This window comes from Mauremys mutica, chromosome 4 (genome assembly GCF_020497125.1).
Source record: "Mauremys mutica isolate MM-2020 ecotype Southern chromosome 4, ASM2049712v1, whole genome shotgun sequence".
In the NCBI taxonomy this organism is placed as follows: domain Eukaryota; kingdom Metazoa; phylum Chordata; order Testudines; family Geoemydidae; genus Mauremys; species Mauremys mutica.
In genome coordinates, this window is record NC_059075.1 from 103139688 (window position 1) to 103155905 (window position 16218).

The window sequence follows — 16218 nt, forward strand, 5'->3', positions numbered from 1 at the left end:
TCTGTGTATTTAAGGGTACTGAACAGATTAGATAAATGTAATGGCTAATGAGTGATGGAATTCTGGTAAGGAAGTGCTCTTGAAATTCTACAAGCTGACACGTGATGTTGTAGGTGTGGAATCTGAGACAGTCTCACGTTATCACTACTACAGAAATCCTAGGAAATCTATTCTTGCCCCTGCTATAAACTTTGTTCTGAGGTAAGAAAGCCACAGGTCCTGGCTTTAAACCTGCATTCAAACATCAGATAAAAGCTTAAGTAGAGTCAATTCCAGCCCAATAAATAATCTTTTACAAATAATACACAGCAGTTTATGTATGCATGATTTATTTTATGAGTTCTCCAGTAATAGCATAACATCGGCTTTGCAATAAAATCCTACATGACATCAGGAGATATTTCCCCCCTTAGTTTGGTGAAGAGATCATTACGAAAGTCTTAGTATAATAGCTTATAGTGATTTAACCAAATGTCCTCACCACAACTGAATGTGGTGAGTCTTTGTCCATCCAGCAAGAAAAAGGGGATAGAGCTCCTTTTAAGGTTCCCACTGCAATTGGGTTACAAGGGAGGAGGAAAGGGAATGGACTTACTTTAGCAGAGCCAAGGGGCGGGGGGATAGGAAGTGGATGGGCAATGTGGCAGCACTGACCTACCATGTGCACCAGAGGAGGGGGAAGTATTTATACTCTGTACATTTGGGAAGGAACTCTCATCAATCACCAGTCAGTAGCACCCAACTTCTCACCCATGAGATCAGAATAGGACTGGGCTTTATCATCATCTGCTGTAGACATTGTACTAGTTCCTTGGAAGGAATTTTTGCTTCACCACCAGACTGGTTTTTTTTTTTTTTTTTTTGCTTTCCTCACAGCAAGTCAGGGCAAAGTACATACGGAGGATAGGTCAAGATGTGGCAAACGTAGCAGGTGGCAGGTGTCCAGTGCAGGTACTCATTACAGAGGGGATATGGTTCCCTGATAAACAGGAATTGGAAGGGGATTTAAGGGATGGCACCCCCTAAGGAAGCTGGAAAAAGGGGAGCTGGGGCTCCTAATATCCAGTACAGTGGGAAAACAATCCGCCCCCGCTTTTTCAGCCCTCCTTTACCCTCATTTGAGGAGAGAGTGGTGATGTCCCAGCAATGGACTGGGACCAAGATAACTGTAAACAATTAAGGGAAGAACAATGACCTGAACTGTACGATTTATTGCTGGGTATTCCCAGATATGTTAAGTGACTAATTAAACCACATGCTTTCCCTCTTCGCTTTCTTCCTGCATGGCTGAGTCTATGACTATATAATGCTGATTGTCAGAGACTAACTGAAGCCCAGTTAGGATACTCTGAATCATTTGAGAAGGAATTTTGACAGAATTAACTTAATTGCTTCTGAAATTGTTATTTAACCATAACCATAAACATGGCAAACTGCAGAAAAGACGGTTACTCACCGTAGTAACTGTTGTTCTTCGAGATGTGTTGCTCCTATCCATTCCATGTAGGTGTGCGCGCCGCGCGTGCACGGCTCTTCGCAACATTTTTACCCTAGCAACTCCGGCGGGCCGGCTGGGAGCCCCCTGGAGTGGCGCCGCTATGGCGCTGGATATATACCCCAGCCGGCCCGTCCGCTCCTCAGTTCCTTCTTGCCGGCTACTCCGACAGTGGGGAAGGAGGGCGGGTCTGGAATGGATAGGAGCAACACATCTCGAAGAACAACAGTTACTACGGTGATTAACCGTCTTTTCTTCTTCGAGTGATTGCTCCTATGCATTCCATGTAGGTGATTCCCAAGCCTTACCTAGGCGGTGGGGTCGGAGTGAGACGTGGCAGAGTGCAAGACTGCGGAGCCGAAGGCTGCATCGTCTCTGGATTGCTGCACCAACGCGTAGTGGGAAGCGAAGGTGTGGACAGAAGACCAGGTGGCCGCTCTACAGATGTCCTGGATGGGGATATGGGCCAGGAAGGCGGCCGACGAGGCTTGCGCCGTCGTCGAGTGAGCGGTGAGGCGGCATGGTGGCACGCGAGCAAGCTCGTAGCATGTCCGGATACACGCCGTGACCCAGGAGGAAATCCGCTGCGAAGAGACCGGCTCGCCTCTCATGCGATCGGCAACCGCCACAAACAGCTGGGTTGAACGCCGGAAGGGCTTCGTCCGCTCGATATAAAAAGCGAGGGCCCTGTGGACGTCCAGGGTGTGAAGCTGTTGTTCCCGAGGTGAAGTGTGCGGCTTCGGGCAGAAGACCGGGAGGAAGATCTCGATTCACATGGAAGGCCGAGACTACTTTTGGGAGGAAGGCCGGGTGCGGGCGAAGCTGTACCTTGTCTGCATGGAAGACGGTGTAAGGTGGACCAACCGTTAGGGCACGAAGCTCGGACACTCGTCTCGCTGAAGTTATAGCGACAAGGAAGGCCGTCTTCCATGACAGGTAGAGGAGGGAGCACGTGGCCAAAGGTTCGAAGGGGGCTCCCATAAGTTTGGCCAGAACCAGGTTTAAATCCCAGGCCGGGGTAGGACGCCGTATGGGCGGGTACAACCGGTCCAGGCCCTTCAGGAAGCGGGAAACGATCTGGCTGGAGAAGATGGATCGGCCGTCTATTGATGGGCGAAAGGCGGATATGGCCGCCAGGTGTACCTTTAAGGAGGAGACCGCGAGACCCTGCTCCTTAAGGTACCAGAGGTAGTCCAGGATTGTAGAAAGAGGGACTACGAAGGGATTGAGGCCTCGTTGATCACACCAGAGGGCAAAGCGCTTCCACTTCGCAAGGTAAGTGAAGCGGGTGGAAGGCTTTCTGCTTTCAAGCAGGACTCGCTGTACTGCCACGGAACAGCCTCTCTCCGCCTGGGTCAGCCACGTAGGTACCAAGCTGTGAGATGGAGGGACTGCAGGTCCGGGTGGCGGAGTCTGCCGAAGTCCTGTGTGATGAGGTCCGGCCACACTGGGAGGGGAATGGGCTCCCGAACGGAGAGCTCGAGCAGCAGGGTGTACCAATTCTGCCTCGGCCAGGCTGGAGCGATGAGTATTAGGCGGGCTTGGTCCCTCCGAAGTTTGAGCAGCACTCGGTGGACGAGCGGGAACGGAGGGAAGGCGTAAAGGAGGTGATCTGTCCAGGAGTACAGGAAGGCGTCCGACAGGGAGCCCGGAGAGCGACCCTGGTAGGAACAAAACTGGTGGCACTTCCTGTTCTCCTTGGAGGCAAACAGGTCGACCTGGGGAAAGCCCCACCATTGGAAAATCGTGTACACCACGTCCGGTCGAAGGGACCACTCGTGGGCGAGGAAAGACCTGCTGAGGTGGTCCGCTAGCGTGTTCTGCACTCCTGGGAGAAAGGACGCTTCTAGGTGAATCGAGTGGGTCACGCAGAAGTTCCACAGGAGCATCGCTTCCTTGCAGAGGAGGGAGGAGCGGGCTCCGCCCTGCTTGTTCACGTAGAACATTGCCGTCGTGTTGTCCGTGAACACCGCGACGCAGCGGCCTTGCAGGCGGGTGCGGAAGGTTTGACACGCCAGACGGATCGCTCTTAGCTCCCGGATGTTGATGTGAAGAGCGAGCTCTTGGGGTGACCAAAGACCTTGGGTGTGAAGGTCGCCCAGATGAGCCCCCCACCCCAGCGCTGAGGCATCTGTGGTCAGCGTGACGGATGGGCGAGGAGGGTGGAACGGGACTCCTGCACACACCACCTCTGGGTCCAGCCACCAGCTGAGTGACTCGAGGGTGTGCTTCGTGACCGTGACCACCATGTCGATGGGGTCGCGATGTGGGCGGTACACCGACGCCAGCCAGGACTGGAACGGGTGAAGGTGGAGTCTCGCGTAAGCGATGACAAACGTACAGGACGCCATATGGCCCAGGAGGCGGAGGCAGGACCGAACCGTTGTCGTTGGAAAGGTGAGGAGGTCTCGGATGATGGAGACCATCGTCTGGTGCCGCGATCGCGGGAGGCTGGCCCTGGCCAAATTGGAGTCGAAAACCGCTCCAATGAACTCCACCCGCTGAGACGGAGTCAAGGTGGACTTCTCGGCGTTGATGAGAAGACCGAGGTGTCGAAATAGGGACAGGATTTCTGTCATCTGGTCCGTTACCAGCCGCTGGGACGTACCGCGAACCAGCCAATCGTCGAGATATGGATAAACGTGTATATGACGACGGCGGAGGGCTGCGGCAACCACTGCCATGCACTTGGTAAAAACTCTCGGCGCGGTGGATAGGCCGAATGGCAGCACTGCGAACTGGTAGTGCGCGTTGTTGACTACAAAACGCAGGTAGCGTCGATGGGGAGGATAAATCGCGACGTGGAAGTACGCGTCCTTCATGTCGAGGGCGGCAAACCAGTCTCCCGGATCCAGGGAGGGAATGATGGTCCCCAGGGTGACCATGCAAAACTTGAGCTTGAGCAGGTACTTGTTGAGCTCGCGGAGGTCCAGTATTGGACGTAGGCCTCCTTTCGCTTTGGGGATGAGAAAATATCGGGAATAGAATCCCCTGCCCCGCATGTCGTGAGGCACCTCCTCTATGGCACCCAAGCTCAACAGAGTCTCGACCTCTTGTAAGAGGAATTGCTCGTGAGAGGGGTCCCTGAAGAGGGACGGGGAAGGCGGGTGGGAAGGAGGGGGCGAAACAAATTGAAGGCGGTAACCAGACTGGATTGTTTGAAGCACCCAGTTGTCCGTTGTTATTCGGGACCACGCCGAAAAGAAATGGGAAAGGCGGTTGTAAAATAAAAGGGGAGGATCCGGTACAGAGACTGATGGGCCGTCCTCGGGCGTCCCATCAAAACGCCTGCTTGGGGCCCTGGGGGGCCTTGGAAGACGGATGGGTTTGGTTACGCCGGTTGCCCGATGGTCTACGGCGATTCAGGCCTGGCCGTCGGCTGTTATAGGGACGGGACCTGGGCTGATTAAACCGGTAGGGTTGCTGCCTGAACGACCTGCGCTGGGTTGCAGGTGTATGCATCCCCAGAGTGTGGATGGCTATGCGACCGTCCTTCAGGGTCTGGATTCTGGAATCAGTCTTTTCAGAAAACAGACCCTGGGTATCGAAGGGCAGGTCCTGCAGGGTGTACTGCACCTCGGGCGGCAATGTGGAGGACTGTAACCAGGAGATGCGCCTCATGGTCACTCCTGAGGCCAGGGTTCTTGCACCCGAGTCCGCCGAGTCGAGAGCGGCCTGGATGGAGGACCTGGAAGACTTTTTCCCTTCTTCCAACAGCGCCGAGAACTCCTGGCGGGAGGCTGTTGGTACCAGCTCTGCGAATTTCGCCAGGGACACCATGATGTCAAAGATGTACCTGGCGAGGAGGGCCATCTGGTTGGCGATCCGGAGCTGGAGACCGCCTGCAGAGTAGACCTTGCGGCCCAACAAATCCATACGCCTCGCCTCCCTGGACTTTGGCGCTGGGGCGGGCTGGCCATGCCTCTCCCTGTCGTTGACCGACTGGACAACCAACGAGTCTGGGGCAGGATGAGTATACAAATACTCATACCCTGTGGGGGGGACGGAGTACTTCCTTTCGACCCCGCGGGCGGTGGGAGGAACGGACACCGGTGACTGCCAGATGGTAGTGGCGTTTTTCTGAATGGTGTGGATGAACGGCAAGGCCACCCGCACTGGAGCCTCCGCTCCAATCACATTTGTCACCAGGTCTTCGTCCTCCGTGACCTCCGCCACGGGGAGGTCGATAGCCTTCGCCACCCAGCGAAGAAGGTCCTGATGGGCCCGCAAGTTAATTGGTGGAGGGTCTGTTGTAGCAGCCCCGGCCACCGCCTCGTCCGGTGAAGACAACGAGGATAGGCCTTGAACCACTGCCTCCGTGGGTGGTTCTTCTAAGGTGTGGGCGGCTGACGTGGAGAAGGGGGCGGTCTGCTTATCGTGGCCTCCGGTACCCTGTGTTCGGAGGTGGGGGCCCTCGGAGGGAAAGACATCCCTTGAGTTTCGTATTGGGCCCAGGGGACCCAGAAGCCCCACTGCTGCGCACCCTGGGCTTGACCTTGCGGGGCAACCGGAAGATGAGCATCGCTGCCAGTCCCCGAAGCGACCGACGAGTGTCGAGATGGCCACGGGGGTGCAGAGGCGCTGATAGACTGCGCCGTCGAGATCAGCCATTTGTCTCCGGACGGTGCCGAGGATCGGTGCCGGTCGTCACGGTGCCGAGATGGCGAACGAGACCATCGACCGCCGCGGTGCCGGGAGCTCGACCGGTGCCGGGAGCTCGACCGGGAGCTCGACCGGTGGTGCCAGGAGCGGCTCCGGGAGTCACGGTGCTGGGACCGGTGCCGGGAATCGGACCTTCGTCGGTGCCGACGGGAAGGCGATCGGGACCGGGAGCGTCTCCGGGAGCGCGACCGGTACCGCGATGTTGAGCAGTACCGGGATTGCAACCGGCATCGAGAAGGCGACTGGTACCGCGATGGTGAGCGGTGCCGGGATCTCGAGCGGTGCGACGGTGACCGGCGTCGGGACCGGGAGCGCCTTCTACTTCGTCCGTCCAGTGCAGGGGGCTGCATCGTAGCCGGCTTACCCGCTGACACGACAGCCCGCACCGGCGGTGCCGGGGGCCGGAGGCTCGGTGCCTCTGTGAGCTCGATGAGCTCCCTCGCCGTCGAGAAAGTCTTGGGCGTGGATGGCAGCTGCAGCTCAACCGCGGTCGGTGCCGGGGAGCAGGGTGGTACCGGACTCGACGGCCCTTGCGGCGCCGGAGTCAACGGCACGGTGCACAGCCTGTGCACGGCCACAGCCGGTACCGGAAGTGGTGGAGGTGGCTGGGCGATAGGACCCTCAGCATGGGTCTTTGCAGCTCTTTTCGCCGGCTTACGCTTCCTCGATGGTGAGAGGGAGCGGTGCCGGGTCGTCGGTGCCGCTTGCGGAGGTCGAGGAGCCTCGGTGCCGGAGCGGCTCGGGGCTGCCGGTGCACTGTGCGCCGATGAAGACTTCGGCGCCGGCGCAGTCGGTGCCGGGGGCTGGAGCGTTGCCTCCATGAGGAGCTGTTTTAGGCGACTGTCCCGCTCCTTTCGTGTCCTGGGCTTAAAGGCTGCACAGATAGGGCACTTATCCGTACGGTGAGTCTCTCCGAGGCAGCGCAGGCAGGAGTCGTGCGGATCCCCGACAGGCATGTGCCGCTGGCAAGACGTGCAGGGCTTAAAGACCAGTGCCTTGGGCATGAGCCCGCACCGGTTGCGGAAAAAGGGGGGTAAACCCTCCTTATTCCCTTATACCTAAACTGTACTAACTAACTAAATCAACTAACAATAACTACTGAAACAACTATATACAGACAAAATTAGCGAACGCTAGGGTTGTGGAGGACAGAGAGCACTCCACTGTTCCAACTGGCCGTCACGGGCGGTAAGAAGGAACTGAGGAGCGGACGGGCCGGCTGGGGTATATATCCAGCGCCATAGCGGCGCCACTCCAGGGGGCGCCCAGCCGGCCCGCTGGAGTTGCTAGGGTAAAAATGTTCCGAAGAGCCGTGCACGCGCGGCGCGCACACCTACATGGAATGCATAGGAGCAATCACTCGAAGAAGAACTAGTAAGGAGTGATACAAATTTGTTGATCTACCCTAAGTAAAAGCACAGGGTTGACAGATGTAGTTGTCAATATCAACACCAGAGCTTGCATACTGGAGATGATGTCTGGCTCTTGAAACCCATCTAAATTCTTTTTTTTCTTTTGTCATAGTTTTACATTGGTTTACAATCTTATAACTTTATTATAAAAATGAGAATGTTTCCAAGCAGCAATTTTTCACTAAAAAGGTATGTTTTAGCTAGCACAACTATCCTAAAGAAGATATTCCCTTTACAATTGTTTCTTATTTTTCCATGATAATACTTCAGAAGATGTAAAAGCTTGGACCTCCATTTTATCTCTTTTTCCAATATTTGCTTCCTCCTAGGGAAAAGAATCTAAGGAGAAAAGGCTTATTGAGTCATACCTGTTAAATGTTGGAGTGAAGATTCTTTTACAAAGGTTCCTTTGTAATTTTTCCTGTTACATGGTGTCTGAAGCTACATCTACACTAAATCCCTACAGCTGTGCCGCTGTAGTGCTTGTGGTGGAAACACACTAAGTCAATGGGAGAGAGTTCTCCCATTGATTTAATAACTCCTGCCTCCACGAGAGGTGGTAGCTATGTCGGTGGGGGAAGCTCTCCTGCCAACATACCGCTGTCTACACCTGCTCTTAGGTCGGTGTAACTTACGTCACTCAGGGGTTACACCAAAGTAGACCCCTGTAGGGTAGACAAGGTCTCAGCTCTCCATATTTATTTATTTTTACAAATTTGCTAAAATACACTGAATGTTTCTAGGAAGTGCACTGGATTTGGTCACCATGCCCCCTTCTTTTATGGAACCAGAAAATACTTGGCATAAAAATCCCTTTCTTCTGCGGTGAACTGGAACTGGTTCTATGGCTCTTACGTATAGATGGGAAATCCTGTCTCAGTAAATGATTGTGACAAGAATCCCTGAGGAGGGACAAGGAAAATGGGGTGGGATGGCAGGATGGAGAAGAAATGGATGGAGTTACCCAATGTTATAATCTGTTATTTGTATATTTTTCTCCCATGCAGGTCAAAAATGGGAGAGATGATCACCAAAAGGAGGAAGATGGGTAGTGTGGTGTTGCTGAAGATTCCCACAGTAGGACAGGTTCTTGACCTTCAATCAGATAATCAAATTGACATTTTGATGATAATAAGGGTTGGGTGGTGGTAGTGGTCCCAGCAGGTGGTCTCTTCTTCTGATGTCTGTCTTTTCTTAGGGTCTATGAAAGCTGGAGAATTGGACCAGATGGATCTCTGTGCCCTTTGTGATCTACTACATTGTCTTTCATTTATAGAGTTTATAGAGAGTGGCCCTTGAGTCCTTTAAGGTATGCAAGATTCTTTGCTGGACTCACTGAAAAGTTTCAGTGTGAAAAGGAAGGTATTCTATGATATTTAGACCTCCCTAAGATATGCTGATAGCTGCAGCCAAGATGCTTAATGCATGGTGACAGTAGTAGAGATAGAACAAGATGCACTGCTGGCTGCATCCAGGGAGGTTTGTAGTATGGTCCTCATTAAGAACTAACCTTCAGTTTTGATGGCCTGAAACTGTTCCTGATGATCTGGGGGAAGATGATCAATAAAAGTGTTTAATTTGCTGTAATTGGTCTGATCACACTTTGCCATCAGAGCCTAATAATTTGCTATTCTAAACTTCAGTGTCGAGGAAGAGTAGTTTTTAAACCCAAAGAGGTCAAGATGCTTCTGATGTGATTATATGGCATAGGATTCAGTGTGGTGCTGTTTACCATGCTCATTAACAGCTTTCACACAACCAAAGAATGGAGAAGAGTGTGGAAATAAAAACTCAGAAGTCTTTGGAGAAACATAGTACTTTTAATTGGCTTGCTCAAGTCTACCAGATCATTTTGACAGGATCCAGCAGAATCTCATTTACTGGAGTAGCTACTCAGTCAGAAGTTGTCAGGTGGAGTATATCCAAGAGCTTATGTTGTGACTCTTGGAACTTGTTCAATGGGATCTGAAGCAAGGCAGCAATCCATTTAGTCAGCTCCTAAAACTGTTTAAAATCTTTGGCATAAGAGAGTGGAGGAGGCATCACAGCTACGTCTGGAGAAGATGAAGAGATATGAGTTTGTGGTGTCACATCCTTATCCACTCTAGTCTCTTGCTCTTCAAAAAGCTCCTCACAAAGTTGTGGTTGTTTAAGAGGGAGAGATGGAGCAGGCAATTGCCTTTCACAATATTCCCCACGGGAGTAGCTAAGACCCCTCAATATTGCTGATGGAAGGTTGTCCATGGGACCCAATATGGCGACTGAGGACCATAAGGTAGAGGGGGACGCATCCAATGCTACTAATACACAGGAGAAGGGGCACGAGATTCTCTTGCCTTTTGGGCTTTTTCTCAGATAAGATGCCTGGAAAGATGTCTCTATGGTGGTAAGTAGGAGATCCCTGTACAGTGATATGGGAATTGTAGCGGGATGGTCACCCGCTCCTGGCTTAAAAGGCTTAAAACAGCCCAGGGGGCTGATTGGGGAAAGCAACCTCAGCTGGATGCCATGCCCCAATCAGGCCGAAACTGTCTTAATAAGGGCCCAGTTGACCCTTATAAGAGGGCAGTGGGCCAGAAGCACATGCAGTCTCTCTCTGCCTTCAGAGAGAGAAGGGCCTGGCTGCCGGGAAGCTTAGGGTGCCTAGAGTGAGGCAGGGCTGGGGAAAGGCCAGGGGGGCTGGGGAGCTCCAGGATGGCAACTCCCCAGGCTGCAGGGCCTTGTCCAAGGCCCCATAAAGGCACTGGGTTGTAGCGAGAGGCAGCAGGTCCAGACCCAACCTTGCCTATGATGAGTGGCTGACACTGCAGTCTGCCCCAGGGCACGGGGGCAAGTTGGTGACTGGCAGTAGCCTATGACTGAGGCAAGGTGGGGATAGGGGTGGGAGATCCCCAGGGAGGGGAGACCCAGAGACTGAGGGGTGTACTGCCAGCGGGCAGCACCCCAAAGACAAGGGGCACCGGGAGGGACATGGGGGCCAAGCGGCAGTGGGACACCAGCCTGCAGAGGGCGTTCCGGAGGCTGGATGAGCTAATTCCCAGAGTCAACCAGCAGGAGTCGCCGCAGGGGTGAGTCCCGCATCGCTACAGGATTCTAAAGAAGTGTCTGCAGTATAGTATAGAGGAGGAGCAGATCACTGTCTGCTTGATGGAATGGTATCATAGAACCAGAAGGTACCAGAAAAAGGTAAGGCCTCAGAGACCCTGCAAATCTCAATACTGACTTCTGTTAGATATCCATTCATAGTGGAGACTCTGGCTCATCAGACACTACAAGTCCTTGTAGAATCTGAACTTCTTGTGCATGAATCTGCATCTGGATTAGACAGGGCTCCACAGTAACCAATGTCGACACTGAAGGTGTTGGTGGTAGTATCTGTCTAGATGTACATGTCTAGCTGTGTAGAGGTATCAATGTTGCAGTCTGGGTCACCTGTTTAGGTAGAAGAGGTGGTAAAGAAAAGTTTGATGATGTTACAGACTTCCTAGATGCAGCAGCGTTTAGAATCTCTGATGTGCTCTTATCCTGCAAAGACCTAGGTACTAAGGTCAACGGAGCATGATGCTTACTCTGAGGCTGATGTCTTGGGGGGAAAGGGGGATCTGGGCCTGTATCAGAGGCAGATCAGAGGAGGGAGCGCGCGCGCCAACATAAGGAGACAAAGTTTAATTTCCCACTTTTTACAAGATCTGCCTTTAAACGCTGAACTGAACTGAATTTAGCTGGGATGTGTGTGTCTCCCAAACAATGGATACATAGAATGTCTGTTACTGACCAGGACAGCTTCCCAGCAGGTAAGGCAGTGCTTGAATCTCAGGGATACCAACATGACAAGCTGATGATGCCCCCAAAAGCAAACCTTTCAGAACAGCAGGGAATTAAACAGGAACGCCCAAGTTATAACGAAAGTAGTACAATTATCAAAAGAACTAAATAAGCTAAACTAAGAAGTCGAGGCAACGCTGAAGTGGGTATTTTAAATGCTCTGTCTCAAGTTGTGGGGTGGTTGAGAAGGAACTGAGGATGGTTTGCCTTTGCAACTCTATGTATCCTTGGTAAAGGGCACATGAGCTTCTAACAGGCACTGCTACTGAAAATTGCCAATCAAAGGCACATGTGCAACTGAAGTGGAACACCCATAGGGACACTACTTGAAGAAACATTCATTTAAACAAACAAATCAATTTCATTTCATTTTCCACACAAAATAAACCTGAGATCAGCAACAGGCAATCTGAATTGCTAAAACCCACAAATCAAGAAGAAAGAAAAAGCTCTGGGTGGGCAGATTTAAAAGCTAAATCTTTCTGTAATTCTCATAAGGCAAAACAGATGGAAAAAAGTTTCTTTCTAGAACATCATTTGCATACCACTTGATGAAACTGTTCATGATTAATGCTTGTAATTTACTTTGATGGATTCAATGTGTCATGTTCTGTTCCAAATATCTGTATATTTTAAAAATATAACCTGCATTGAAGCCTCTATAATTTGCCTTAATGCATGTGCTCAGACATGTAGTGAGCTGGAAGCAGGCTTTTCCATTACCAAGAATAGGTTTATTTTCTTTTGTTGTAATTTCAAAGAGCAATAAATAGCTAGAGCAAACCATAAATCATTCAACACAGAATTTTAACAAAGAACACTCCTTATCAAAACAATAGATGTACTTAAACTACATGGAAGGCAAAATTAAAATGTTGTTCTAAGGAGAACCTTAAACAACTATAGCTTCAAGACTTCAAGGAGATAAAGGTGGCTGCTGTTCTTCCCTAAGATGAGGAAATTACAACATGAGTTAAGAGATAAAAGGAGGAAATTAATTATTTTGAACTATTATAGAGACCATACTAATTATCCATTTTTTGCGGAGAAAATAAATGAGAAGTTTAATTGCCACAATGCATTATATAACAAAGCAACTAAAGTCATGGCACTGTCATTTCTTCTCCTTATCAACACTTAGTGGTGGTTTTATTGCAAAAAAAAAAAAAAAAAAAAAAAAAAAGTCATCCCCATCCACTGTGAAGGAAAACATTCTATGGGGGGAAAAGTCAGTATTTCTCTCTATTTATAAGACTATCGATAAGGTTTGTCAGTTTTATTTTCTGATATTTTACAGATCATTAACCACAGGCACATACTAAAGCTTATACTTATAGCATAGCAGAAAAATGAACTATGATAAAACTATTAGATCCAAGAAAGAAATATGTACCATTGTAAGTATGTGTGAAGTAGATATGATGTAAAAATAAAACATTCATTTTTACGATTATTTAAAAATGGAGATAGTTACCGTTTCCTCTAAACAATTTTTAAATATATAGTGAATTTACTGCTGAACATAAATCATAAGCTCTGTAATTTATTAATTGTACCTTAAAGGAATACTTGCGGTTTATGTGATCTTCAGGTCCAACAGGAGATATTACATAACTAGGCAATGGTATGCTACCCAAAACAGTTTCTTCTCTGCTGTCTATTGAATGAAAGAAAAATCAAAATGATTCAGGGCACTTCTTCAACAGGTGTAAACAAACATATTCCCTAACACAGTGGTTCTCAATCAGGTGTACACATACTCCTGAGGATACGCAGAGGTCTTCCACATCATACATCAACTCATCTAGATCAGTGTTTCTCAACCTGGGGCACACAACCCCCCCAGAAGGGTCACAAGTGCAGGGCTGGCATTAGGAGGAGGCAAGCAAGGAAATTGCCCGGGGCCCCGCAAAACTAAATTATATGCCTCAGCCCCAGGTGGTGGGCTTGGGCTTGAGCACTGGGTGGTGGGGCTTGGGCTGCAGACTCCTGAAAGGAGTACAGTAGTTGGGAAAGGTTGAGAACCGCTGCCCTAACATATACCAATAACAGTACCAACAAGTGGAGGAAAACAAGTGCTTATTATATGAAGTAATGCTACCAGAATTCTTCCAGCCAACCAAACTTTTCCCCTTATTTTTTAGTCGGAAGAATAAAATTCCAGAACAAAGCTCCTGATGATGTCCCTTTAGTGACCAAAGGGCAGAAACATGGGAAAGTGGAAAAGAAGGCTACCAAGGTGACAATGAATTAAAGAGGGACAAAGCAGAGAGACGATCCCTGTTCAGCTTTCCTTTAAAACCTACTGAGGCAACAAGGGCCCACTGTCTCCACTTAAGACTCCCCTCAAGATCCATTCCTAGTAAAGCCCCATCTATGGGGACTGGCCACCCATGTTGTCCTGTTTCTTCTTCCTTCCTGCCTTTTTACTCACTCATGTGTGTAATGTTCTCAGATCAATATATAGTAAACATTCTTAGATTTGTTTTTAAGGCCAGAATAGACCATTTTGATAATCTAAAACAATTTCACTCAGTGATTCTTACATCTAGCCAAATAAGATTTGTTTTCAAGGCCAGAATAGACCATTTTGATAATCTAAAACAATTTCACTCAATGATTCTTACATCTAGCCAAATAATTACTATAGTTACAGAACATTCATTATTACTGGCACTACACAGAGGAACAATAGTCATAAATATGAATAAATAATACTTTGCACTTCTATAAAACCTTCCAAATATTTCAAAGCACTTTACAAACAATGTACTTAATCTCAACATCCATGTGAGTTAGGGAAGTACTATCCCCATTCGATTAAAAAACAAACTAAGGAGGAGAGAAGTTGTGTGACTTACCAAAGATCATACAAAAAACCTAGTGGTTAAAGACTGGAGCGAGAGTCAGGAATCATGGGTTCTAATCCAGACTTTGCCACTGATTCTCTGGCTTTTGGCAAGTCACAATCTCATTCTTTTTCCAGCTGTACAAATACTTACCTTCCTATATCACAGGGGTGTTATGTTTATTCATGTTGGAAATGGGCTTGGAACATGTAAAGTGCTATAAAAATACAAAGCAACATCATCTATTGTCTACATCACTGCTCGAAACACACATCTCTGGACTACCCATATCTTAACCATAATTTATATTCCAATAAGTGTGACAAACCAATACAAGCAAGCAAGCAAACAGTAATGTTGCTTTCTAATGAGGGTTTGAGTCACAATTTAATGTTAAACAATTGTTTGAAGGGTAAACAGCAGTGTAAAAGTTTAACAGTTTTTTGAGCTCTAAAGAGTTCTGAGGAGCAAATTAGAACATTTTTCACAATGCTTCAGTTTCATGAAAACTCTCAAAACCACTACATTGACTACTCACCTTTGTAATAAAACAAACAATAATCAGAAAGCACAAACCATCGTCTTTTCCATAATCTCATTCCAGAGCTATCCTGCAAAAGCAAGGAATGTAATATAATTTCTTTCAGTTCAAATAAAAACTCATATAGTGTCTGTTTTATTATCTAATTCCGACAGTGCTCTACTAATTAACAGATTACCACAGATATCCCAAAATACAATATTAATAATTACAAAAATAAATATTTTACTTGTGCTTGGAGAAACATTATGCAATGATAGAATCATCAAGGCTAATATCTAGTTACAGGATAAATCTTCCCTGTGCTATCCAGGACAATTTTCAAAAGATTCATTTTTATTCTCTAAGTAATCTAAAATCTGAAGGGTACATGGATTGCACAGTATGGGTAGCTACCATGTATTTTCCTCACAGATCTATCAGGTAATTAGGATAATTAATTGTGTATCAGGAAGTGATACTCATTCCAAGGATTGCTCCTTGACAGAGATAAGTATCAGCATATAAGCAGAGTGAAATGGGAAAACTTAGTGGAACAGCACAGAAAAGCATAAAAAACTGTAAATAAATCAAGAGACAAAATTCATAGAAAACACAAAAAGGCTAAGACATACTTCCTAGAAGATTTTGTCACTAATCTTCAAGGTAACTTAAAAAATCTATTTAGAATACACTATAGCCTATGAGACCTGAAGCAGTTGACAAGATTTTAAACAGAGTATGTTTTATCAGCTATAGCACAGAGATTTGAAAAGCAATTACAATTTAATTTTTTGTATGAAATAATTAATGTTTTAGGAAAGAAAGGGGTTTTGAACATTGTCAATACATTTTAGGATGAATTGACACTTATAGAATCATAGAATCTCAGGGTTGGAAGGGACCTCAGGAGGTCATCTAGTCCAACCCCAACTAAATCATCCCAGCCAGGGCTTTGTCAAGCCTGACCTTAAAAACCTCTAAGGAAGGAGATTCCACTACCTCCCTAGGTAACCCATTCCAGTTCTTCACCACCCTACTAGTGAAAAAGTTTTTCCTAATATCCAACCTAAACCTCCCCCTCTGCAACTTGAGACCATTACTCCTTGTTCTGTCATCTTCTACCACTGAGAACAGTCTAGATCCATCCTCTTTGGAACCCCCGTTCAGGTAGTTGAAAGCAGCTATCAAATCCCCCCTCGTTCTTCTCTTCTGCAGACTAAACAATCCCAGTTCCCTCAGCCTCCCCTCATAAGTCATGTGCTCCAGCCCCCTAATCATTTTTGTTGCCCTCCGCTGGACTCTCTCCAATTTATCCACATCCTTCTTGTAGTGTGGAGCCCAAAACTGGACACAGTACTCCAAATGAGGCCTCACCAGTGCTGAGTAGAGGGGAATGATCACATCCCTCGATCTGCTGGAAATGCCCCTACTTATACAACCCAAAATGCCATT

General features: G+C 48.3%; 1 protein-coding gene across 5 annotated transcripts in view; it reads right to left on the reverse strand.

Annotated features, from left to right (window-relative positions):
* Window positions 1–16218, reverse strand: part of PLEKHA7 (pleckstrin homology domain containing A7) — a 370306-nt gene that overhangs the window by 89290 nt on the left and 264798 nt on the right. For all 5 annotated transcript variants that reach the window (XM_045015322.1, XM_045015323.1, XM_045015324.1 and 2 more), the window contains 2 exons: window positions 14782–14854; window positions 12951–13051 (listed from right to left, as the gene is read on the reverse strand). In XM_045015322.1, coding sequence (XP_044871257.1) covers window positions 12951–13051; window positions 14782–14854 — 174 coding nt within the window. The remainder of the gene's footprint in view (window positions 1–12950; window positions 13052–14781; window positions 14855–16218) is intronic.